Genomic DNA, 26996 nt, shown 5'->3' on the forward strand with positions numbered 1-26996 from the left:
CCTTGTTGCCACTACCATGACGGTAACACTGCTATAAGGAACATGATTCACCAACCAAATAATATCTGGTCAGTATTGGTCCTGTAATGGTCACTTCCATTGTTGGACAGGGTGGGGAGGGGCAGATAAATTGTGCCACAACAGGTGGCTGCAGTCAGTAAATGTGCCTAATATATTCAGTATATGACTCAGTATATGTACACTGTTTTATTCCTGCTGTGAGGACTTTTTTACACTGCCAAAGAGACCAGTCTGCCATGAGCAATGTAGTGCAACCCTGGTTGAAACCCATCTGTTATAATGACATTTGCAATGTTCTGTATTCAATGAAATACTTTGAATTGGTTATAAAATATGATAATATTTTACAGAATTTCTCAGCTAGTCAAGTTTACACTTCATAAAGAACTATAAATGTCAAGCTCCACCATTATCTGCTTGTGTTGAATGCATTACAAGTGACAAGACAACACATTTTACAAATATTTAGTTTCCTTGCCATTCATCGACATTTACATTTAAGGACAGACTCAATAGGTGCATTCCACTTGGCGATCATACGAAAGAAAAGGCCTACTTAAAATACAAAGTAATTAGTTAAATAGGAAAACAAGGGCAATCAAGAAGAACAGACTGTTAGTGGAGACACTGTTTAACATCAAGAAAGATTTTTACACATAATTTGCTCTTAGCAAGACATTAATTATTACATCGTATGTATGTAATAGTAGTAAAAAACGTGGATTCTGGAGATTCTCATACTTTTAAATGTGTTAATAGTACTTATATTATTAATCTCAATTTAATAAGGAAAACTATTTAAATGATTTAATCAAATAAAGAAACCATTAAAAGCAGCAGGTGGTTTACTATGTATACTTCAGCAATGATCATCTTGTACATCTTGTAGAATCTACAACAACCAATAATTATAATCATGCACTTTTTCATCTGCCTTTTTATCTACATGGCTTATTTCTCTATCTATCTATCTGTCTATCTATCTATCTATCTATCTATCTATCTATCTATCTATCTATCTATCTATCTATTCTTTTAATTATTCGTTTACATATATTTTATTTTTTTAGAACTCTTGTGACTAGGTCTAAATCAGTTTAGTGACATGTAGTGTAAATAACAGATCTAGAGATTTTTAATTATAGCATTATTAATTTAGTTAATTTCTGTTAGAATCATTTCTCAAAGCAGTAATTTTACTTCTTAATTTAGGTTCTCTGTTAAATTAGAGAACTTCTAGTCTATTAGAGTAATTTCAGTACTCTTCCCACTGTAACTGCAATTAGAACTTAAAGTATATGTGCATTGTAAAAAGTATTTTTTTCCTCTTAGGTAGCCTTTCAGATAGCATGTTGGTGCAAATTGGTACAAATAAGCGTGGTCTCCTGTTATGGCCACTGGGCGGCGCTACAGACTAATAAAACATAGCCACCTTACAGCCCTCGCTGATCATAAAGTTACTCAGCCATGGCAACGGTGTTCTGACCAGTGAATTTACGCACGGTTTATATTGGACATTACCGCTTAGTGGTAGCTTAGTACCGCTTAGAGTGCTGTTGACAATTAAAAGTATCCTGCAGTTCGTTCACATTAAAACGACAGTCATTAAAAAATTGGAGCCATCATGCAGCACCTCATTTATTTATTACATTAAATTAAAATATAAAAAACCCTACATTTCAGTGGGGAGCGTGCAGTCTGGGGTTCCCTCCCCTCCCCCATCCCTCGCGCGCGCGCGCGCACTCTCCCCCTCTCTCTCTCTCTCTCTCTCTCTCTCTCTCTCTCTCTCTCTGCAATGATGAGCAGCGTTTGGAATGTGTGGAGCTGCTACGTCACGTCGTCCTGCATGTTACACTTGGGGAATTGGGCGCTTTTTTCGTGAGTTAACTTAGTAATTAGTTAGGTAAGTTTTCATTTCTTGTTCTTTCGACGTTCTCCAGTTACAAAATCATTTTAATTCTGCATCGAAATACTGTCTTAAGCCAGTCTTTGTTCTTCGCAAGGACTAAGCCGAACATTTTTGAGGCTAGGTTCGCCTGCCCGTTACTTCTAGAACTAAGCTAGCTTTTGGATAACTGGCTGATTTTGTCCTGGAAAATGTAACGGTCGCTGGTGTGGTATGAATACAGCCATGAAGCCAAGCCTTTTTACTTTTCAGCTTGCTTATCGGGTCTTTTAAACCCTTTCCAAACTCCTTGCTGCTCGAAGTGCTTAGGTCCGCCTTTTGTTCAGCGGGGGAGCTTGTCCCAACTTGACATGTTTTTGAAGGCGAAGTAACTTGAGAAGGAGTCAGTTAGCTAGCCAGCTGGGTAATGAATGGTTGAAAGAGGAAGTTTATGCAGTGACACAGGTTTGTCCAGAACAAATTCTAAATTACATAAAATATATGCATTTCGACATCCTTGCTTTTAAAAGAAATGACAAACTGTGAGAAAAAGAGTGATACACAGGTTTTATTTAGTAGGTCTATAGCAGTGTAACTTAGTTAACGTTAATCAGGGATTTTGCAATCTAAAAACTAACTTTACACCTATAACGTTAGCTAATGCACGTATATATACTAATAGAATCATTAGAAGTCAGTAGAAATTAGCTTATCACTGAAAGTTACTCCAAACAGTTGCATGCACTAGATTATTTACCAGCCTAGATAGCTTAATTTAAAGCTAGGTTTGTGTAATATTGAGCTTAGTGTTGAATATCGACGCTCTGTGTAAAGATTTCAGCCTTCCTGGCATAAAGTTTTGACTACCTAAAGTTTTGGCATGCCTAGTTAGATGCTTGTGAAAATTATTTCTGTTCGCTGTTCTTTCTGTTTGCTTTTCTGTTCACAGCAGTGATTTTAGGTTTCGTGAATTCTCGTTTTTTCTTTCAGCTAGCGTTAGCTAACAGCTAACAAAGTGGGACACGCGGTACTGTTTCCATGGAGACTGCCAGGACGCCCTGATTCGGTGTTTCCACACGCAGGGAGGAGGAACCGCTGTTGAGTGTCCTTCCTATTTATTTCTGAAGGCTCGTGAAAAAACGCAAGATGGTAAGGCGAGTACACCGACAACGAACCGGTAGCGTAAGGTGGATTCCTGTCAATGGCTGAATTTGACATATTGATCATCGCTTTCTCTGCTTCTCTGTATCTGTAGTGATTGCTTCTGTCTCTTGCTGATTTTCTCTGCCTTTTGCCGTGAACGCTTGTTTGATCTGCTATAGCTATACCATGCTGCAACATCTTGTGTTTGACCTTGACATTTCATTGCATTTGGATGATCTTTTGGTCTTTTTGCTAACCATTTCTGTTCCTTTGCAGCCATTTTACAACAACGTCTATTACCCTTTTCCATCAGAGGCCCAGGGGGCTCATTCCTCAGCAGGGATCCCATCCCTGCTGAACTCCCCCCAGAGCCAGCTGTCCTCAGGCAGCCAGAGCAGACCTACTGGCTCAGCCATGTCCAGGGTTCTCAGCTGTGGAGCCGCTGCTGTCACTGCACCCTTCAAGTTTCGTGCCCGTCGCGAGAGTGTGGACTGGCGTCGGATCAATGCCGTTGACGTGGAACGGGTTGCCTGCGAGCTGGACTTCCAGACTCTGCAAGACCACATCACTGCAGTGACGTTTTGCAATGTGGAAGGTGAGCGGTGCCCCCGCTGCCAGAGCCAAGTGGATCCAGCCCTACTCAAGCTCTTCAGACTGGCCCAGCTCACTGTGGAATACCTACTGCACTCCCAGGACTGCCTGACCGTCAGCCTGCAGGCTGCCGAGGAGCGTCTCCAGGCTGAAGCAGAGGAGAGGGAGCAGCTCAGAGTGCAGCTGCAAAAGCAGACGCAGGATGCCAAGTCCTTAAAGGAAGAGCTGAAGCAGAGGAAGAAGATTATTGCCTCTCAGCAAGCCATGATCACTGCAGGCATAGCGAATTACCATAAGGTTGGTGTGAACCATGCTGAGATGTGAGCATGCCTTATTATCATTCTCATTGATGGTGTGATGTTGCCCCTCCCCCATTTGAAGCTTTTGCCTCACTGCTTATTGTTCCCATCTAGTGAAGGTGGAGAGGGCTAGGGAATTTGTCACTTCTGTGGTGTGATGGAACAGTATTTCATGAACTGTGTGAAAATATGCAGATTCTACATTACTGGTGCAATCTGGGCTGTTTGAATTTGTTTAGCTAATCGTCCCTTTGTTTTTTGAGGCAATGTTCAGGATTTGGGGCTGAAAGCAGATGGTGTGAGCTGGTGACAATGACTTCTCTCAATCCACTTATAAAAAGCCTCAAGAGCAGTAACCAAAACAAAGACACCCCTCCCCCTTCCCCGTCTTCCTGATTAATGTACCCTTAAATCTGAGGCTTGCCATCATCATTTCCCTTGCAGCAGTATTTGCCCTTTATACCTTTCTACATTTTGGCCTACTGCTGAAATAGACGAGCTGCCTATTGCTATCACTGTTAACCACGACCAGCTGTTGCCAAGGCAACACCTAATGTTTCATATGCCTGTGGTTGCTTGGGTGCTTGAAGGTTTTAGCTAACAGCAGTTTTAAACTGTCACTGCTCTATGTGGCTCTATAATTAATTGTACAGTGCTTTAATTCCAGAGTTGTTGGTCATTGTAATTGCTGAATCATTTCACAAAGAGCCAGAGAGGACAATACACTATGTCCAAAAACAGTAGCTTACTATACCTTGCTGTCTACAGCATTGCAGTGGTTCTGTTGGTACACTGGCTATATGAAACAGGCAGTGGTTTGTGCAATACAGAGTTTGACTAAATAGCGTTACCGCTTGATTACACCTGTCAAGTGAATAGATAGAAATGGATCCCTAGCTGCAAAGATTCTTCAAAAGGGGTAATTGAATTTTACGGCTGAATCGGGAATTTATGGTAGACCAGCAATGCAATTATGCCACACAAGCAGTGCCTTGTGGAGGCAGTTTGGCAAGCACTGCACATTTTCTCTGCTTTTCTAGCATCATGCACAAACACACACACACTCACGCGCACAAATGCTGAACATGTGACAGTCTGGTTCAATTTGAATTACAAAAATGAGCAGATGTGTGTGTCATTGCTAAATGTGGTGTGTGAAGTGCAGAGGCTGGTTTATTTCTCTCCTGTCAGTCTCTGTGTGAACTGAAGCTTTCTGAGGTTGATTGGCAAGAAGAGGATAGCACCACTGCACATTTCCATGGCAACAGCCCTCAGAGGCTCCTCACTCCATACTTCACTGTTGTGCGTGTGGTCTGCGAATGACGGCTTTATGGCAGCGTGCTGTGACCCAGTCATCTCTCTGGCTTGACTTGATGTGACTTTTCTCAGTGTTTTCTCTGCTGGGAGTCATTGTTTTTTCTGTTTTGCTCATATTCCCTTAATTTTTTCCTTATTCCTAGTTCCTTCCTCCATATACAATACTGTGCAAAAGTCTGTGGCACCTCAGCAAATTGTTTATCTCAAGAGAAAGTGTGTTTTTGTTTATGAAAACAATACTGTTATATACATTAGAATAAATGCTAGTGCAGTAAAAGAAGAAGTAACAAGAGTTTCTTGTTTTCAAAAATGTAATAGAGGTATGACCTACAGTTGTATGCAGAAGTTGAGGTGAAAATAAGTTTACGAATCGTCTACTAGACTTAAATATGGCATAATGTGCAGAACTGTGTTCTCTGTAGAGGATGTGTACTTGCTGTCACTTAGAAAACAACAGAACGTGTAATTAGACCAGGGCGCCCTAAACCTTTGTGAGAACTGTAGGTAGAAGAACATAGGTTTGGTTCTAGATTTCTTCTCAATGTAGTTACCATCTTAGACCTACTTTGGCTAATCAGTCCTTCATTACATTAAATCAGGAGTGCTGTTTGTGGATTTCATGTAATGAAGGATTGATTAGCAAAAGTAAGTTTTAGATGGTGACTACAATTAATATAGGGTTGCCATGTGGGGAGGTTTGGAAATGGTTAAACGAACAATGATATACATGAAAACAGTATTTAAAGTATTAATGTTATTTGTATTTAATATAATTATATTGTATATTATGTTATGTTTAATATATTGTAGTTAATATTAGTGTTTTTTCTGATTGTTTCTTGCCGCCCAGTTACCTCTTTAAATATTAGCTTTTAAACATATATTTTTAGGTAACTACACCTTTTTTGCACAGTATATATGTATATATTTTATGCACCTTAAGCAGTGTGCACTTGTCACTGATTTGCCCGTTTAATTTTGCTCATCTTACAGTGTCAACATTGTGAAAAAGCCTTCATGAATGCCTCTTTCCTGCAAAGTCACATGCAACGCAGACATCCTATGGAGTATGACATCAGTGAGTCCCAGTGCCATTTCTCAAGCTGAATGTCATGTGTGTATTGACTCTGTTCAGGTTTATTCATATCCTTTCAACACTGACAGAACTGATGACTGATAATCAGAAGAAAGTTCATACTGTGAAGTTACAAGAAGAGATCAACAGGCTGCAGGAACAACTAACCCTGGCCAGACTGCAAATGGAGACGCAGCAGAAAGACTACTCTGTCAAACAGGTCAGACTAGAGGACACTGTGTGTCCTTTCATTAAGTTTTGGTTTTTTCAAATAGGCAAGAAGAATGGTGTTAAATCTTATGTTTATGGTTATTGTAGATTTTATTCATAGTTCCATGTCATAGTTTTTACTTTCATACCCGTCTCAAATAATTAGGCTATTTAATATCTTTTTATTCATGTTGATATTTTTAAATCTCTTTTTATTACTCTGCAATTCAGGAGAAAGATCTTACTCAGAAACAGGAGGAGTTTATGAAACAGTTGGAAATGTGGAAGGAGGACGAGCGAGTGCGCATGAACAGCAAGATAGATGAAGTCAAGCAGGCCTGTCAGAGAGAAATGGACTCTCTGCACCAGAGGAACAGAAATCTAGAGAAAGTGAGTTCTCATGTTCATGACTGAAAATACTGAGAAAATCTACAGATGCACAATGATATCCAAATCAGTATTGCGGGATAATTGCTTAAAAAAAATTTAATTAAAATAACTGAAACTGCGATAAAATACGCTATAAAAAAATCTGTATAAAACTGTAAAAAGTTTGGCAGTATTCAATACTGCTTTTTGCTAGTTCAACTAGTTATTCCGACATATAGTTATGTTATCCTAATGATAACAGTAGTGATCGTTAAAATAAATGCAAATGTCTGTAAAATAAATGTGATTATTTGTTTTTGTGAATTTACTTTCTGTTTTGTATATTCACAACAGCAGTGTTAAAATGTAGTATATGTATATGTTTTTTTACATGCATTAAACCTTTTTTTAATAAGAAAAATGGATATTGACCATTACATTTTACAGTAATTTGCTAATGAAAATACATTTTTTTTTACAATGTATATGTTGTACCCTAACAGAGCAGAATATTTAGGCAATGCTGGGCTACTGCACTAAAATATCTGCATTTCATTCAGTTTACTGCATTTCTTACACCTTAGAAATAAATGTTATATTTCTCTGTATTGCTAATCCAGATAGATTCCCAATTCCCAAAGTGGTCCCAATTTCTGCATTTAATAAATGTTTATGTACCAGTATGGCCACGTATGTACATGACAAAATTGCATCATTGCAGTTCCCAAGTAGGTGCTTCCCTAGTTTGTGAAATGTGTGTTAATAGAATATGGCTTGTTTAAAGTGGTACAGTGGTACAGGTGAGACAAAAATATGTTATAAAGGTGTACTGTATTGCATTTGTTCTTCAGGAGGTACTGAAGTTGCAGCAGAGCAATAAGATGCAGGATAGCACGCAGACTATGCAGGCACAGACAAGTTCACTACAAAACACTGAGAACAAGCACTTGCAGGAGGTCATCCAGCTCCAACAGAAACTACACAAACAGGTCAGCCTCTTCAAGTGAAAGCACATGTATTTATGAAGTCATTAGCATCGTTCTGAGGTTTTTCTTTTTACTAGGAAATGAAGTGGGCAGCTAAAATGCAAAAAATGAAAGAAGAATATGAGAGTGAGAAGAGTCAGGTATTTATATGTTATTTTCATATGCTATTTCAGTCAGCCCAGCTTTGATTGGTCCCGTTCCTCTAATGACTATTGCCTTGACATCCATGTGCACTCTGTTTGCTTTCGGTTCAGCTCCAGGCCACACTGGCTGATGGGCAGGAGAAGGCACAAAGACAGAGGCAGGAGCTAGAGCTCGTGCTGCAGGAGCAGCAGAAGATCATCGCCTCCAAGGACAAGCAGGTCAGTGCTGCAGAGAAGCAGAGGAAGTCCGACACTTGTTCAGGATTTCCTGTATTAGCAAAGCCGCCTCTTTACAGTCATGGGAGAGGGAGTGTACTAGACTTGCTTGTTCATAAGAAAGATCTAATCGGGTAATAGGTCTCAATAGATTAATTTGGAGGCTTGTTATGAAAAGAATGGAAAACTTAGCTTTTTTGCCACATTAAATGAAGGCAGTTAAAGCAGTAGTTTCTGTCACAGTACAATGCACATCCTGCTGTTTCCCTTATGTGGACACAATCTCTAAATAGCTTAATAATTAGCAGAAAAGTTATTACAGGTTTATTTGAACAGAGAAGACAATAAACTAGAGACTAAGAATCACCTAGTTAAGATTTTGCCATTTTTATTGCCTTATGAGCATGAGCATTTCACTTGCACGTATTGTATTGTCCTCAATGTGTATATGTGTGAAGCTGTATATAAGACAGCCAGCCAAACTCCATTCATGAAGTACCCGCAAGTAAGGTAGGACCTATTAGCTTAATTGTTTGATTGAGTATAATCAATTAGCAGTTTACACTTGGCCCACAATTCAATTCATGACACTGGATTCACAATTCAATATTCCCACAGTAATGCAAAAAACAATTTGAATGAAAGAAAATAATGTTCTTGCTAATAGACGTTCTGGTGCTGTTGATTGGTGCTGGTTATTTAGAAAAACTTACTGCTCAACCAATGCAGTTGCATTCATAATCATAATTAATAAAATATCCATTCTACACGATATATTATCACATATCCATGATGCTCATTGTCACATTTTTGCATTGCAGTATCACAGTGTCACAATGCATTGTTTGACCCCAATAATCAATCTGCAATTATTTGCATTTGCAGATCTAAGATTTTATGTTGGAACATAAACAAATGGACATTCAGTGAAGTACACAGGTTCTACTCCATTGAGAGGTTTAAAAAATAGTAATAAAAAAAGAGTTTATATTGAAAAAAAAAAGAGTTTATAAATCTATCCTAAAAGTTACAGGTAGCCAGTACAGTTCTTTCAAAATAGGAATTATATGTGCTGTCTTTCTTGTTTTCTTTAAGATCCACGTTGCTGTATTTTGTACGAGTTGTAAAGAATGTATTGTTTTTTTTGGGGAAGCCCAGTAATAAGAGTATTACAATAATCAGTTTTGCTTGTAACAACGTCATATACACATTTTTCCACATCACCCTGGGATGGAAAATATTAGCAGTATTTCTTAAATCACAGAACTCCTTGGAAACATTCTTTAAAAGAGGGATAAAAAAAACCAGAGGCTGAAAAAACTGGCAGATTTTGAAGTTGAGATTTTACATGATGCAAAACGGCCTCATGTCTCCCTAATCGTTTTTTTTTGCTGGAATTTAGAACTAAGAATCAGTACCTTGGTGTAGTCCTAATTAAGCTGTAAACAATTTTATGACATCCTCTAAGAAAGATTTTTTTTTTATGGAGCTCAAGAACTTAATCATAAATGCAAGAGGGATACTTCCTGTTTACTTTACCCCTGTATTATCGACTGCATTGTCTACAGTAGGTGCTACCAATGCATTAACGTTGAACAGAAGACATGAAACATGTAATATATTACTGCTCAGATTGTTTTTTAACAGGATTGTGTTTGCTTTACAGATGAAACAGGTCACCTCAAATCCACCTACCCTAGTACTCCAGCAAGAAGGTATTTATTCATCTGTATATCTACATATCTAATCATTACTACATTTTTGTGTTTAAAATTTTCAAAGAGCATTTTTCTCTCACTTTGTTGTAGTGGTTGTTCCATCAGCTCCGGAGCTTAAACCCAAAGTGGCAGTCAGTGGTATGTTACCCCAACAAAGACCTAGATGTTCTTTTTTGTTTTTTCTGTCTACCATAGTCCTCCTCAAAATCCTCCAAAAAGTGAAATAACATTGTCTGTCCTCCCAGTATAATATTTAGAGATCCATAAATATTAATATCCATTAACACATAATGATGATAACTTGGAAAGCTTGCTTACAGTTTGGTCAGTCATGTGAATGTGTTCACTAATAATGGTCTAAATCTGTCGTTCCTAACCGTAGACCTGGAGTACCACATGCCCTGCAGATTTTTGTGATTTCCCTGCTCCCGACACACCAGATTTAACCTATCAACTAATTATCAAGCCCTTCTTGAGCTGACGTGGATGTGTTAAAGCAGGAAAACACAAAAATGCAGCACAGGGGTACTGCAGGACCAGGGTTGGGAACCTGTGGCTTAGTTTGTTGTTTCTTAATCCTGCTTCTTGTGAACCACAGCACTGCATTACAATTTCAAGTACTCCCCAGCCCAATGGTCTATGGACGTTTTGACCATCAGATTTTCGTCATTAAATAAGAAAGCGGAAAATGGGAAACACCCTCTGATTTTTGTTTCCAAGTAGGAAAATGGAACACGGGAAATAGCTCCTTATCCGATTTCTGATTTGAAGTATAAAATTGGAAAATGGCCAGCATGCTGGCTAGTATCAGATTTCCTTTTCTTGGCATCAACAAGGAAAATAAAAAGCATGTTCGTGCTGAATTAAAAATGAAAAAACGGGAAGTTGTTTTTTTTGTTTCGTCGTTTAGGCTTATAAGAAAAGATACAACAACTTATCTGAAAATGGATAACAAACACATATATGCTCTAACATATGAAACGCAAGGTGTGATGATGTAATTATAGGCCTAAATAGCCTAACTTAAAATGGGAATCATTATCCTAAATGCTAAATAAACAGAAAAAAAGATTTTTAGTCTTGTCACCTGCAGCTACATTTTTGGTAGGATGATGCATTGATTTTAAGCTAAATATATCTGGGTATATAATTAGAAAAGCAGTTAATTTCGCTCAAAACAGAGGCACGCATTTATCCGCCACTCAGGATGAGCTGTATTAAGTCCAGTGCCACTGTCTTACCATAGGCTATAACCACAGAATTTTATGCTGAAATTCATTATTTGGCAGATGTAAAATACAAAAAAGAAAAAGAAAGAGGCAGTTTAGCATCGTATTAAATACCAAAATTACATTATGCAGTAAAATCATGAATAAATGTTCTTCATGAGTAAATTAACACAGAAAATAGACTAGCATATTAAAAATACTGAAGTATTCATGAGGTGTACTCAAATAATTACAAATATCAAATCATTATAAGAAAATTGTTTTATTTTTTAATACATTTTCCACAGTAATTATTTGTTTTTTAATCAAAACAAATTAGCCCTTAGCTTATTCCATGGCAACTCATCTGAGGCCTAGCAGGTCACATATGAGGTCATATATTTCCATAAAAAATAAAATTACAGCTCCAGTAGTTATTAAACTATTATATATATATATATATATATATATATATATATATATATATATATATATACATATATATATATCAGGGCTGAGCTATGTTGGCATTAAAACTCTAAACTGGGCTCATTCCTGAATGGAAATACAGCACCACATGTGTAATCACTAGAGGCCACAATACAAAAATTAATGTTAACAACAATGTTTGCTTCTTTGTTTGTTGTTTTATATTATTTGTTTGTTTTATTTTATAATTATTCTTATAACATTGTTGTAACAATTAAAGAGTTCTAGCAGTAGGCTAATATGATAGAGTCTCACATGCTCTATCACACCTTTTTAAACATCTTATATACAGCTTATTTATGCATATCCATAAATACACATGATCACATCTACCATTGCATATATTTCATGAACAAATTCTTCTGTTGTTGTTGCCAGTCAGTGCTGCCTGCAAAATAAGTGCAGATCCAGCAACAGCTGTGGACTTCTTTTTTAAACTGGAGGGCTTTACTAAAAAACACATGATTGAGCAACTTAATCAGTGGTGCAACTAGCACCTTAGCCCCACCCACACTTATCAATCAAAATAACTAAACGTTTTGTTCGTTTTGTAGAGTGAAAGAGAGAAGGAGAATTCGGGCTCAGTTGTTGTATGTTTTCTCCTAAAAAATTTTCAATTTTATACTTCAAATCAGCAATCAGATAAGGAGCTATTTCCCATTTTCCTGCTTGGAAATGAAAATCGGATACTAGGCAGTTTCGCATTTTCCATTTTCTTATTTCATGACGAAATTCAGCTGGCCAAAATGTACACGGGCCCCCAGTACACCTGATGCAGCTCATAAACTTGACAATCAGTTGATGATGGGTGCTGCAAGTTGTTTTGAGTTGGGGGTTCTGATATTAAGCACATCTGGCTCCCTCTGCTCTCTCACCTTCTGGACAAACTTTATGCAAAAGATCTGAGTGACTCCGATCAGATTGTTGATTTGTGTCATGGAAACTAAAAGTGTCATGTCTGTAGTGTACACTGAGATTTAACACTCATGGGGCTTTATTGTGTTATTTAATTGAAAAAAAAAACAAAACATTAGGTCACTTTGGGACGGTCTTGTGTTTTAGCAGCAGGCTACCAAAACATCTGCCTTTGGCTTGCCTTAATGAAAATGCCATGTGTACTTAAACAGTGCATGGGTACTGCAGATTTAGGTCTTTACTATGCTCATATAAATTTTTTTATTTGTTTTTAATCTGGGAGTGCTGCAGCCCCTCAGCACCCGCTTTTCCTCACATCCCTGATGGATGAGCTGAATCAGGTGTGTTGAGTCAAGGAATATTGAAACCGTGCAATGTTATGTTACCAGAAGTGGGATTAAAAAGTACTGTTGTAGAATATTATGCAGATGTTTGAGCACCCAAAGTTAATGAGTATAAATTAATAAAATGAGTATAAATGAATAGAACCTGTGGTCCAGTTTTAAGCGTCAAAAATACACACACACACACATCATCTAAACCACTTATCCTTCTGGGTTGCGGTGGGGTGCTGGAGCCTATCCCAGCTGTCACTGGGCGGAAGGCAGGATACACCCTGGACAGGTCACCAGTCTATCACAGGGCAGACAGACATACACATTCACACACACATTCACACCTAGGGGCAATTTAGGCATCAAAAATAGTTACGTTTAAATAAAATAATTAAATTTAAACCCCACATAATTGAAAAAGACCTGCTGGAAAGTTTGTCAGATGTGGGAAGTGCTCAATATTTTGCCTGCTACTGTTCACTGACCTTTAGCCGACACTCTGAGAGTATCCCATTCTAAGTGTGTGTGTGTGTACATGAGGTGCTGTTTTAAACTCCTATAACTCAAGTCCAAAAGCATTTAAAAATATAACAGCGGTGTTAAAATGTTTTATGCTGTTCTGTGTTCAGCATATGAATGCATTATTTTATCTTAAAAATATTTAAGTATTTATAAACTATGATTTTTCTCAAAAGCTCCATATTTACCTATTTATTTTGGTCTCACTCGGGAGCACCCTCTAGCATTTGAGAAACCTGGAAGACATTACAGAGCGGTTATTCTGCTCGCTACACGTTCTCTGGCTTTTACCTGTTAGCGCTGGAGAGGCTGTGTTTCTTTTTGCCGTGGTTGGCACTGTTTTTAGCAAATTAACCGTAAAGCTGTTGTCTAGGTTTCTCCCGAGAACCCTGAAGGTTACACACTTCTGCAGCACTCCTTTATTGATAGAATACTTTTAGCCATTTAGGGAATATCCAAATCTCAGAATTAAAACCGAATATCTACCCAGCAAACAATATCCGTATAGTCGAATATTTGGATCCAGCCTGGTAAAATTTCAAACCTGTAATAACCTTTGTGTGTGTGTGTGTGTGTGTGTGTGTAAATAGTTTGTTGTTAATATTAACATTCTAGTAGTATGTAATCGAATGTCCAGTACAATCCAGTATTAATCAGTGTGCATGTTTTTATTGTTTTGAAGAAAGTCAAATGAAATTGCATTACAAGTTGCAAAAAATGCCACTCCTTCGTTCTGGAGTTCAGATTAGGGTTTGTCCACTTAGGATTTAACTGGAACATTTGGCTAGGGGTGTGCAGATATGTGCATATCACGCAGTAATAAAAAAGCCTTGATGATTTACCTCTAGATTTAGGTTCCCTTAGTCCACCCCCTAATCCCCACTCTTGTCTGACCCCTTTTGTGATGTCCTAGTAGAGCAGTCCAGTTCAGTCTATAAATTGGATCCTATAGTGGAGCTGTCAGAGGAGGACAAAGGTAAAAAAAAAGCAGATGCTCATAGACATCTGTGGCATGCCTGCACACTCTCTGCATGGACACTGTGTCTGTCTGTCTTGTCCAGTCAGTGAGCATGTGGCAGTAATTCCAAACTACATAGAGGAGAGAGGTAGATTTACATCCCTGAGAAACAGGAGTGTAGTTTTTAGCCCTCACCTCTCTATACCATCAGAGCTGTGGAGCATGTTAGGGGTGGGCAATATATGTTGTTGTTATTGTGATAAATTATGTCATAGTACGTTCTGAGTATATCATGGGTGTCTTCAGTATTCCTTTTATACCAGTTATAGAGAGCTTAGTAAAAGTTTATAGTCTCCAGTTTATTCTTCATTTTGACAATTGCTGAATTAAAACAAAAAAATATTGTGCTCATAGTTTTTGATAGCCTTTTTTTAAATGTGACATTGCTTTTTTTACGCTGCAGCTTCATTACAAGCAAGGTGTTATATTTTTGCCATATTGCCCACCTTTAGAGCATGTTAGAAAGAACAGTGTGTTCTTTGCTCTGGGTGTTGTCTGATACATGTATTAAGTTCTTTTTTTTGTCTCCAGATTCCTCAAGCATCTCAGAAAGCCTTCCTGACACTCAGTCATGGCAGCAAAAAGCAGAAGAGCTGCTAAAAAAACCCGGCCTCAAGAAGGACATGCGAATGGCTGTTCAGCAAAGCCTCCATGACAAGTTGCTCAGTTTAGGCATTCAACCTGTGAGTTCTTTATTAAATTCTACCTGCTATCTGCTGTGCTTAATTGTTCTTTGTTATCAAGTTTGTCACAGATGTTTCTCCTAAACTTTTTTGTGTGACTTCGAGACCTCTACTAAAACTCAAGTGAAAATGCACATGAGATTACTGGAGTCTTTTGCTCAGGATAAATATCTGAGCAGCAGTGGACTTAAGCAAAAGTGTCCTCTGTCTGATTCTACTGTTGTCAAGCAGAAACTACAGCAATAATAAGGAGGTCTTTTTTTCATTTTTCTTTTCTGTGAGCATTCACATGCTGGATTATCCAAAATCTTCATTCTGGAGTAGACATAAAGTGCCGACTTTTGCCCAATGTTTAGGATTCCTGTTTTGTCCAGGGAGTCAGTCAGCTCTCCAAGACGACTTATAAGAGTGCCATGGCCCAGATGGTCTCTGAGCGACAGCAGAGGCAAGAGGAAGACCCAGAATACCGGAAAGTGCAGAAAGAGGTCAGCAGAAAGCTGGAGCAGAGGCTTAAGGAGAAGAATACGGAACCATCCTCCAAGCCCAAACGATCAGTACAAGGTCTGAGCTCTGCATTTCTGTTGTATGTCAGGGAGGAAGTTAATTTGCTGTGTCAGCTTAAATTATTTTCATCATCATGGTTGTTTATAAGAGATAATGCAAAAATACGATGCAGTCTTTTTTAAGTTTACATTTGTGTCCGGCCTGCCCTGTATGAATGTGAATTGTAATTGCGTTGCTATGTTTTGATTTGCAATATATTTAAAACATGTGATCATCATATACTAACATATACTAATATTTTAGCTTAAGGTATTTGCATTTGTTAGAGTACATTAATGCTTTAGTTGGAAATTGGGCTGGGCAATATAGTTAAAATCTATATTTTTTATCCTTTTGGAGATTGACAATATATATCTCGATATTGATGCATTCTTTATGAAATAGCTTAAAAGAGTGATTTTTCAGTCAGAGAGCTATAATTCTGACTAAACAGGCTTTATTAAATGCCATGAGACATAGAAGCAAACATTTTTTTTGCCAAATTGAGCATAGCGTTAGTACAGGCAGTCCGCAAAGTCAAGATCAGGCCCCAGTGTCAAATCAATTAATCTGTTATCATCTGATCTCAATCAGCTGACAATCACCAATTGTCTAAGTTTGTGAGGGCGTTTATTTAAGCTGCTTTAGCTTGCCCATCCTCGTGCTTCTTCTGCAAGCCCCTTTGCAACCCACCTCCACCCGAACTCCTCCTTCGTGCTGTGTCGGACTTCCTGTCATGTTGGTGTCATTGATGCCATTGCTGCATAAAATGTGCCCTAGGGCGGGTCTTTCTGATGCTCTCCCTGCCCTAGGGTTTCCATGTATGCACATGGAAGGGCGAGGAGGTCCCAGAACAGAGCAATACCTCCAGCTATTACTTACTGCAAATGGAAACAAAATATTTTCTTTGACAAAGTGGTTCTGACTGAAATAGATTTAAAATATCAACTACACTAAGTATGGGAGGGAAATCCGGCCAAAAAAGAAATTACAATGAAAGCGATAAAATGTAAATGCAAACCTCTACCTGTGCAGAACATCAATGTAAATCGTTGTGTGTGACTGCCACTGTCTTCAGGAAACTTTACTCCATAAAGCATGAAATGTGCATAATCGCACATAAAATGTGTATAAAAGGACGCATTAAGATCACTGCAATATTTACAGTGTTGTCTATTTTAGCATCTCCGTAAAATACTCAAATATACTAAATATATTGTAAATACATTATTTTTTACAAACATGACAAATACTGGGAACTAACTTGAAAAGATTTGAATAACTAAAACGTTTTGTTTTTTTGCATATACAAACAATTATGCCTGGCTGAATAATAAAAAAAAACCTGAATGATTTATTTTATTTTAAATTAATTAGATAGATGTTAAATTATATTAGTAACACTTTACAAATTGGCATTACTGCTCATTACTTAACATAGGAAGGTTTGAAGTTGAATCTGTAAATAGTGTTTTTTTTTGGAAACTTTTTTTTTGGACTAAGTATTTAAAAGTCATTTTGTAATTTTAGTGCACATAATTACAGTTTACATAGAAATTATTAAAAAGATTCAACAGTCAAATTTTAAAAAAAGCAAAAAATAAATAAATAACAACAAAAAAAAACATACATTACTTTTAATATAAGTCAGTGGAACCAGACTTTTTTCCCCAAGTAATTTTGGGCCATTTCTTTTGGTCCATTTATCATGAAATTTACACGCATTGTAAAGGGCAACAGGCATTTTCAAATTATGTCAAAAACTGAAAAAAGACAAAAATGGAGATACAAGGTTTTGTTCCGACAGCAGCGATATATAAGTGTATAGGTGTTTATAGTTGTGTATTAATTGGAAATGTACAGTATGTTGAGGTAAATGAGGTATTGGTATACAAGGTATTGGTGACAAAGTTTAATTGAATTCCTCCAATATCAGTATTGTAAAGACAAATATTACAATACCAATTAGCAAAGTATATTTTGTGCAGCCATTTTTGGCCAATGACATAGCTTAGCGTACCTACTGAACATATTTTTTCTTTTACTAATGACAGTAGCTGAGTCCAGGCCACGGTCTAGTAGTTTACCCACCACAGTCACCAGAGTAATATCAGGCCCTCCTGCCAGACAACAGCACACACCCCAGCCTGCTCATCGGAACAAGACCAGCACTCTGCCCAAGACCTCCACACCAGTGTTACATCAGAAGTAAGCATCCTCTCACAGTGTGCTACATTGTTTGCATGCCTTAAGTTTCTGCAGAGAGATGATAGAAATACAAAAAGATTATGGTTCAAACTGGGACCACACTACACTATTTTTAGGCTGATTTTAACTACAGTTTCTGTCACAATCTAAACTGATTTTTCAGAACAATGACTGATGGTGCGGTTGATCTGGAAGTGGGGGGGGAGCAAGTCAATCTTTAGCCTTTCAATCGAGTCTTGGAGTGACCGAAGGCCCTCCGAAATTTTCAAGCATGTTTCATTTTTACGACTCAAAACATTGACGAGTCCTGTAGCATGAGAACGTCAGCAATGTAAATGAGTGAGAGCTTAAGGCGGTAGCCAGTGATTGAGCTAGGAGAGAGGAGAAAAAAGGCAAAGAGACACGTATGCAGTCCACGTGTGCAGCAGTTGAACACAGAGTCCTTTTCTTTACAATTTCAAGTCAGCTGCCAATTTGTAGAAAAATATTTCTCTGGCTTACATTGTGATATTTGTGTTTCTCAACCCCAAATATATTCCAAGTTTGTGTTTTTGCTACACATCTTGTATGGGAATAAAAGAACAAATGGGCTTGTCTCACAAAGCAAGACGGAATTCCTGACTACGTTTCAGCTTCGCGAAACCTAAAAAATGGAACAGTGGTTAACTGGTTTCACGGAGGCAGTTAACAACTTTTTTTGTTACCCCAGTTTGGATATTAACGCTACCATTAATCCTCACGCATATGCACAAGGAAGCACGGTGTTAATGACAAACAGCCAATCACGCAAAACTAAAAAAAAAAAGGAGTTAAGCGCTTATTTCTCAAAGATAGAAGAAGAAATTTGCATAAATATGTGGAAAGTAAAGCACTTATAACAGTAATAAAGCAACACGGTCCCTGTAATAATGAGTAATAGTAATAATTGTTTTTTTATTCTTAATATTTATGTAGTTTGATTTGCTTTCTCTGCTAAAAAAAGAGATATTTGTCATGTGAGTGACGCCAGAAACATCACAAAGAAAAAAAGCGTCCACCTCCGTCACACCTTGATTGGTCAGAAGCTCAGTCCTGATTGGTCTAAGAGCCGTTTATGATCAGAAATCCCAAATTTTACCTGCCCTTGAGCACATTTGGTGTGCAGCATCAGTTGCCATGGTGATGTAGCCCAACAAAAAGTGACCCACGATCCAGAGTTAGGTTGAATTAACAAAGTTAGCTTGCTTAGCAAGAAATCTTGCTGTCTCATGAAGCTATTTCAGCAGAGGCAGGGTTCCTGACTAGGTTTCAGCTTCAGGTGCCCCACGAAAAAAAGACAAAATTCTGTAAAAGACCAAAGCTCTCTGTTACTAAAATGTGTTAGGATTTTAAATGCCATGTAGTGTACACTCAGCTTTAGCAATTTATCAGATTTGTAGATAATAATAAATAATAATAAGTATTTTCAGTGCTCGTAAAGTGTTTAATCCATCGTTGCTCCTGTTTTAAAAGAACACCTCCATTCAGTTCAGATGAAACCTCCTCAGAGGAAGAGGAATCTGAGGAAGAATCTCCTCAGGCACAGAAAACTTCTCAGCCCAAAGGCCCACAAGCGAACACAACCACAAAGAAAACTCAGCCACCAAGAGCCCAGCCACGCATTGCCCTCCAGGCAGCAAGCTCCTCCCAGGCTTTAGCCTTGCGCTCTGCAGCATTTCAGCCATCAGCACAGCACTCTGGAGCTCACCAGGCCCCTGTGGTCAGCGTTAACAGAACAGAAGTGACTGCCGTGGAGAGTGAGAGTGAGTGGACTGAGGGCAGTGAAATGGAGGAGATTACACTACATCAGCTACAGACGCACACAGACCAGAATGGAAATGTGCAGAAGACCTCTCACAGTAAGAATCTTGTTTCAGTGTTGTCTCAGTTAAGTGCGGCACCAGTGATTTTTATTTAACTAGCATGAAGTGTCAGTCTAGTTTTTCTTCATGGATTGTATGTTCTTGCTGCTACTCTATTGTCTTCAATAATATAAAACCAATTTTGTTGCGGGTATAAAATGATTCTAATTTATTTATTTAACTTTACAGCAACTGTTTAAAATGACTGCCATATTTTTTACACTCATTAGATTTCACAATAATATTAAGTTGCAATAAACAAAATGTGAACTTTGAGTCTTTGTTTGAGGCACGAAAATATAAATAAATGAAAGCAGTAAATGCAAAGTGGGTTTTTTGCTTATATTTTCACTCTTATGAAGGACTTGTAGCTTTGTTTAACTCACATGATTCTGTGTAACTGTATACATTGTTGATGGATTCGACAGAAGAGCCAGTATTAGCTACTAGCTAATAAACACAGCTAGTAAGTGCAACCCTGTTTCAAAAAAATTAGGACACTGTGCAAAATGTAAATAAAAACAAAATGCAATGATGTGCAAATCATTTAAACCCTATATTTAATTGAAAATAGTACAAAGAGAACATATCAAATGTTGAAACTGATATATTTTGCTGTTTGTAGTTTTGCCAATTTTGAATTTGCTGCCAGCAACATATTTCGAAACAGTTGGGAAGGGGCAACAAAGGACTGGTAAAGTGTTGTAATGCTGAAAAAAACACCTGGTGGTTAATTGGCAACAGGTCAATAACAGGATTGGGTTTTAAAAAAGCATCCCTAAGAGGCTGAGTGTCTCGGAAATAAAGATGATGAGGGGTTTACCACTCTGTGAAAGACTGAGTGGGAAAATAGTGCAACAGTTCAAGAATATAACGTTTAATAATAACATTTCTCAATGTAAAATAGCATAGAAATTGGGGATCATCATCTACAATACATAATATCATTAAAAGATTCAGAGAATCCAGAGAAATCGCTATGCAAGGGACAAGGCCAAAAACCAATACTGGCTCGACGTGATCTTCGGGCCCTCTGGTGGCATTGCATTAAAAATAAAGCCCATCCCAGTGGTCACTGGGCAGAAGGCAGGATACACTTTGGACAGGTCGCCAGTACATATCATTGCATTCTATTATTGTTAACTTTTTGCACAGTGTCCCAATGGAAATGGGGTTGTAAGCTAATCAGCCAGTTTGGCCACTTTAAGCCTGTATTTTAATAGTTGCAATCAGTGAACAAAAAAATAATAATAATTAAATCGGTAATCACAATTATTTGCATGACTGTTAATCATCAGCTAAAATTTAACGATGGTGACAGCCCTACTGTGTAAAATCTATAGTGAATAAATCTTAATGAGTTTCCAGAATGCATCATATTGATGGGCGAATCTCACTGAGTAAAAGCTACAAATTACAGTTTAATATTACATTTTTTTTTGCCATGTTTTGCCATGCGCCGCTTTTTGTGAATAAAGTCACTTTTTGTTTTAGTGTGTAGTTTATAACAACTAAGTTATTGTTGAATAACAATTGTTAACAAGACAAATGATTCCAAATGTTTGAACAGTAGTGTTTACGACTCATATGTATATGTATATAGGTGTATCAGCCAGTGTTCTGTCTTTAGGTAATGTGAAGGTTCTGACCAAAAATCTGGAGCAACAGCTCGCAGAGCGAGGCCTGAAAAAACCAGCAGGGGGCATCAACACAGTGCAAGGGAAACCTACTGAAGTCACCAACACAAATGATGTGGTCCGAGATCTGAAAGTAAGACCTACTAAAGACTGCTAATCTCTCTGCTTATCCCAATTAAGAATGAAGGCATGCTGACATCACCTCTGAAAGGGTTTCAACATGACATCATCTGATCTTCAAGCTGTTTGTTTGTTGTTGTTTTGTCCTGCAGTACAGAAATATGCAGGCCACAGCATTTTCCAGCAGTTTCTGAAGAAAAACTAGAATCTATGCTATTACCTGTAGACGACAAATAACTGAACCTTTTTTTGCTTTATGAAGCCATAAATTTGAAATATTGATGTCTGTATTGAACAGTGCCATTTTACTATTGATCTCCATTTTACCATTTGAATTTCTGAGAAGATTCACATTTAAGCTCAATGTGATTATTACAAATTACTAAAAAATTATTTTGCTGAATATTTTGGGGAAATACTCCCATTTTCCTCTGCCCTGTTTCCTGTGTATAACTGATACACATCATCTATGCCAGGATAGCATCTCAGTTTGTGAATTGTGAAGGGCAATAAGCAGTATGACTAATAATGTAATACTGCAGTTCTCTCGAAGAGGAGCAGAAACTGTAAAAATTGTAATCTATCATAGTTTTGTTACAGGCATATGGAGAATGGAAATCCAAAATTTAATCATCCACTTGGTGGCTATGGAGGGGATGCAGGACTTCTGCAGGCCCTTTAAAATGCGATATTGTCAGGCAAAACACGGCTACTCTCTTTTGTCTTACAGTACACAGAGTTTGATGATGATGATGATGACTGGGATATCTCTTCTCTGGAGGACGCTCCTGCCACACTCAAAACCGATCCTGCTGCCGTGAAAAAGAGCACGGACAAGAGTGTCGACACCAGCACTAGTGTTTGGGGCACCTCCACAGGCAAAGGACAGAAGCCTGGTACATTGAGTTTTTCTACTAAAGACAAAGCCCAAAGTAGTTTATGTGTGTGGAAATAATGTATAATAAGGTGAACTCAATTCGACCACAAACTGTAAAAATGCTGAAATACGGGCTTGTTTCTAAATACAGCTAGGTTTCGAGAATCATCTCTGATAAGAATGGGCTATTTGACTGACGTGCAAAAACCAATCAAAGAACTCGTAGCACAGGGGTGTTTAATCTTGGTCCTGGAGACCAAGATCTGGAGTTCAGATCCAACACACACCTGGCTCTAATGTTCAGATGCTCCTGAAGGCCTTCATTATCTGGATCAAATGTGCTAGATTTTTGTTGGGGCTAAGCTCTGCAGGGTAGTAGATCTCCAGGACCAGGATTGGGCATCACTGGTGTAGTAAGACATAAACACAATTATAGTTTACTTCCTAGATCTGGTTTTAAACACAGTTCAGGATCAGCTTCTTAAAACAGGACAGCGTAAAATGTTTTCTGGTTCAGCATTTACCTTGACGGCCAGTTGTTTCCCATCAGACTGATAAAACCAGTGCTAAGAAGCGCTGCTGCCTATAGCCAGTTTAAATTTCCTGCTTGAGAGGTGAGATTCTGAGAGCTGAGGTACTGAGGGACATTTTGAGTGCATCACTGAGTTTAATTAGAGCTCTAAACAGAAAACCAAAAAAAATGTTAAAAAATTGACACGGTCGCATTTGTGAGCGTAGATGATGATCATTAGGCTGTTTAGGTGCCCCTCCGACATGGCTACTGCAATAGTCATTGTGGTTCAAAGTAGTGCTTTTTTCTTCTTCAGTGGTTCAGTTGTTATCTTCTTCCTTGCACTCTTTCCCAGCCTGCACTTTCTGATAAAACGCACAAAAGAATCTAGTTAGCAATCCAGTTACCATGTTTCAAAGAGGAAGCAGTATGTAGCTGATTATTTTAAAAAACGAAATGAGGAGAAAGGAGGAGGCTGGTGGTAAGCAGCACATGTGAGTGGAGTGGAGCACCTGACGTTTCTGCTTAAAGCATTTCTGTAATCACTCCACTCCAGCTCCACACCAAATTTTCTATTTTTTGCTCCTCAGTCACACCGTTCCACTCCATGTCCTCCACTCCATATGATTAATTTATTTTATGCCCTGAACATATTGACTAGATACTACACTCTTTATTTCATGAATTATGTTATTTATGGTCATTATTAAATGAAAAACAAGTTAAACATTCTGTGCTACACAGGCTACAAGTGTATAGGCTTGAAGCTACAGCCCAGTCACAAGCTAGAAAACTGCTGAGGGTAAATAAATGCTTGTGCTTTTAATACAATCCTCTTTATCATTCGCGTAGCAAAATGTATGTCAAGAAAAATTGTGTGTCATATCTGTAGTGCTTTGTAGCGATCAGTGCCGGGATGTGCGAGCTATTTAGTCACTGCCACATCACTTGTCATGCAGAGATAGTATGGAAAAAAAACAACTGTCTGGCTTGCAAGATGGAGCGATACTGGGGCAGGTTCAGAGCGAGAGAGAACACTGATGCTCTGATTTTCTGAAGAGCCACTCCACACTCCAATCAAAATCACATCGTCCTGCTCCAACCTATACCGCTCACGTGCTCTGGTGGAGAGGGAGAGCCAGGTCACGACTCAGAAACAACTGATTGTGAGAGGGCAGGCTGCAGTGAGAGTTCAGGTGCAAGCAGGAAGACACCAACTAAGCCAAGAAGTAGGAGGAGGCCCAACTATAAGAGCTGGCCTCTCTGAGTTGAATTGCAGGGGGTTAACATAAAAGGTAAAAACATAAGAGTACATGAAAAAGCATACATGCTGTTATGCTTTGCTGTTGTTTGATAACATTTTTATGTTTTCTTTTAATATTATATAATAAAAGATCACCAATTTTGTCAGCCACAGCTGGTGGCAGAGAAACAATGTTCGGATTAAAAATTTAAAAAGTCTCGAGTCACTGTCAATCTTAACATCATTACATAAATGTAAAACTAGGATATGCAAATGAAGACTACTATACATCAGCATACAAGGATTAATAGTTGTACTAAAAAAAGGTGCAACCAAATTATGTGCTAGTGCAACTAAATGAGCAAGTTGGTAGTACCAGTGCAACCAGTGGAAAAGCTAGTCTGGAGCCCTGGGTTTCATGCATGTTAATGTTTGTGAATATATACAGGCTGATTCAAAAAGATTTATCCAATTTCATAATAATTTATTTCACTTGTAAATCATTACAGAACAATGCAGTAAATTGTGAATGGTTTAAGTAAGCATAAAACTTATTATGTAATTTTCAATTCAATATGACCTCCTCCAGCTGTACGGACAACATCAACACGATAGTCAAATTCATCCCATACTCGATTGAGCATGTCAAGGGTGTCACTGTACTCACGACTCTTTCAGTGCAATTTTGGAGGTCATCCAGTGTTGTGGAACCAACAGCGAACGCTCTGAGCTGTTGGAGGTTCACTGCCGACGAAAATCACCTTGCACAGTTATGACGGATTCACTCTTATTGAAGTGGAGAACGCAAAAAGCTTTCTGCTCAGGGGTCTCCATCTCCTTGCAGACTGAGTTTCTGACGCTCATCTTCCGGTGACCGTCAGAAACTCTATGACCCCTTCTTTTAACTGGTATGTGATTGGTTCCTAGGCGCCTCACAGTTGTAAAAATATGCTGCTTTGAAATCGGACAAATCTTTTTGAATCACCCTGTGTTTGTTGAAAAACACGTACTGCCTTGCCCTAAACCACTGTCCCGTTTATTGCGGTAAAGAGCAAAAAAACTAAGTTATTTTGGTCATTTTAGTTTCAAATCAAATGATTGTGGAAAACCAAAGAATGTGGCTGATAATAACACTGCATGTTAAGTATAAAAATGTATCCAGTCTATGCATAATTTAAAACAATCACAATTATCAGTCTTCTTAGTAACATGTGTAACTAATATTTAGTGTTTGAATTGATCAAATAAAAAGTAAAGCAAGTAAAGTGGAAATTCAGATTTTCAAATAGGTTAAAGCAAATGACAGGCAGCACAGTGGCACAGTGGGTAGCGCTGTCGCCTCACAGCAAGAAGGGCCTGGGTTTGATTTCCGGCCAGGCGACCCGGGTCCTTTCTGTGTGGAGTTTGCATGTTCTCCCCTTGTCTGCGTCAGGTTCCTCCAACAATCCAAAGACATGCTAAATTGCCCCTAGGTGTGTGTGTGTGTGTGTGTGTGTGTGTGTGAGTGAATGTATATGTCTGTTTGTCTGCCCTGCGATGGACTGGCGTGTATTCTGCATTCCGCCCAATGCCCGCTGGGATAGGCTCCAGCACTCCCTGTGACTCAGAAGGATAAGTGGCTTAGAAAGTGTGTGCGTGTGTGTCATACAGTAAGCCAAGTGAGAAAAGCAGTGAATGACTTTGTATTTTTAAAGACATTTACATTTGTGTTTATATGCATGTGTGTTTCTTTTTTCCAGGTCTGAATGATGCAGGCACAGGCAGCACCCTGAAGAGCAGTATTGTGACAGTTAGTGACTGGGATGATTCTGATGACATTTAAATCCAGTAGCAAATATTTAAAAGCAATAACAAAGAAATACCAAAAACAACACTTAGAATGTAATAAACATGTAATAAACAATAATTTACTATAGTTTATGCAGAGGTATATTGCATTAGCTGTAATAATCAACTATAGGAACTCTGGCCTAGTTACAGTCTATTCAGGGACATAGTTGGAGCAATAATCATCCATTCCTTGTATCTGTCAATATGTTTAATATATTCAGTGTTAAAATATCTTAGATCTTGTCATGTGATGTTGCACTTTGAAAAATTATCCATGTATTTTTTTATGAATGTCTGTGAGTATATAGTTTGCTATTTTTTCTAAACAAACAAATATCAAGAAACATTCATATAATAAAATAAAGCCTTTTTAATAAAAATTGAAAATGTTAGTCTTCACTTATATGTGCAGAATTTTCTTTAGAGAAAGATTTTATAGAAAAATTACACAGAAAGTATAAAATGACAAAAATCGACATACAAGGTTCTTGCATGATGGTGACAGTTTTATATATGCATGTCCAAAAGCCTTAGGCATCTAAGAATGTTGTTTAAAAAGAACTTATCTTGGTAATAAGTGGTCACCAGTAAAACAAAATATATCATTCTAATAGATTTAAATAGACAAAAATACAATAAACAGTAAAAAGCATTTCTTACATTTTATCAACATCTCAACTGATTTAACATAATGAACCATTAATAAGCCAAACCAGGCAATAAATGATAACTACAGATAAAACTTGGCTTCGACCAGAAGAGGTTTGGAAAATGGTTAAATGCACACATTAAGATATATGTAAAATCACTGCTTATTGTTTTTTTTATGTCATTTGTATTTATTCTTAGATTATTTTTTATTTAAATAGACATTTACTGCCCAGATAGTCATTTTTTTATTCTGCTTTTCTCTAGTGCCTAAAACTTTTGGACTGTACTGTGTGTGTATATATGTAAGAATGTATATGAGGTTAAACGGCAAAATGTCCATTTTAATTTGAGGGTGT

The 26996-nt window shown here is 37.8% G+C and overlaps 1 protein-coding gene across 5 annotated transcripts; it reads left to right on the top strand.

Moving 5' to 3' along the window:
* The first annotated feature begins 1818 nt into the window (after positions 1–1818).
* dzip1 (DAZ interacting zinc finger protein 1) lies at positions 1819–26348 on the top strand. 5 transcript variants are annotated; one of them, XM_036570484.1, is made up of 19 exons: positions 1819–1924; positions 2897–3055; positions 3326–3937; positions 6250–6334; positions 6421–6551; positions 6773–6931; positions 7762–7899; positions 7974–8036; positions 8151–8258; positions 9922–9970; positions 10064–10111; positions 14356–14415; positions 14989–15140; positions 15497–15701; positions 17738–17891; positions 19383–19768; positions 21402–21541; positions 22259–22424; positions 25899–26348. In XM_036570484.1, exons 2-19 carry the CDS (start codon positions 3053–3055, stop codon positions 25979–25981), a joined length of 2742 nt encoding a protein of 913 aa, XP_036426377.1. In that variant the 5' UTR covers positions 1819–1924; positions 2897–3052; the 3' UTR covers positions 25982–26348. The 5 variants fall into 5 exon arrangements, with proteins under 5 accessions (XP_036426377.1, XP_036426378.1, XP_036426379.1 ...); XM_036570485.1 differs by having other exon boundaries at positions 17741–17891; XM_036570486.1 differs by having other exon boundaries at positions 15515–15701.
* Positions 26349–26996: the final 648 nt, after the last annotated feature.

This window comes from Colossoma macropomum, unplaced genomic scaffold, assembly GCF_904425465.1.
Source record: "Colossoma macropomum unplaced genomic scaffold, Colossoma_macropomum, whole genome shotgun sequence".
Taxonomy (NCBI): Eukaryota; Metazoa; Chordata; class Actinopteri; order Characiformes; family Serrasalmidae; genus Colossoma; species Colossoma macropomum.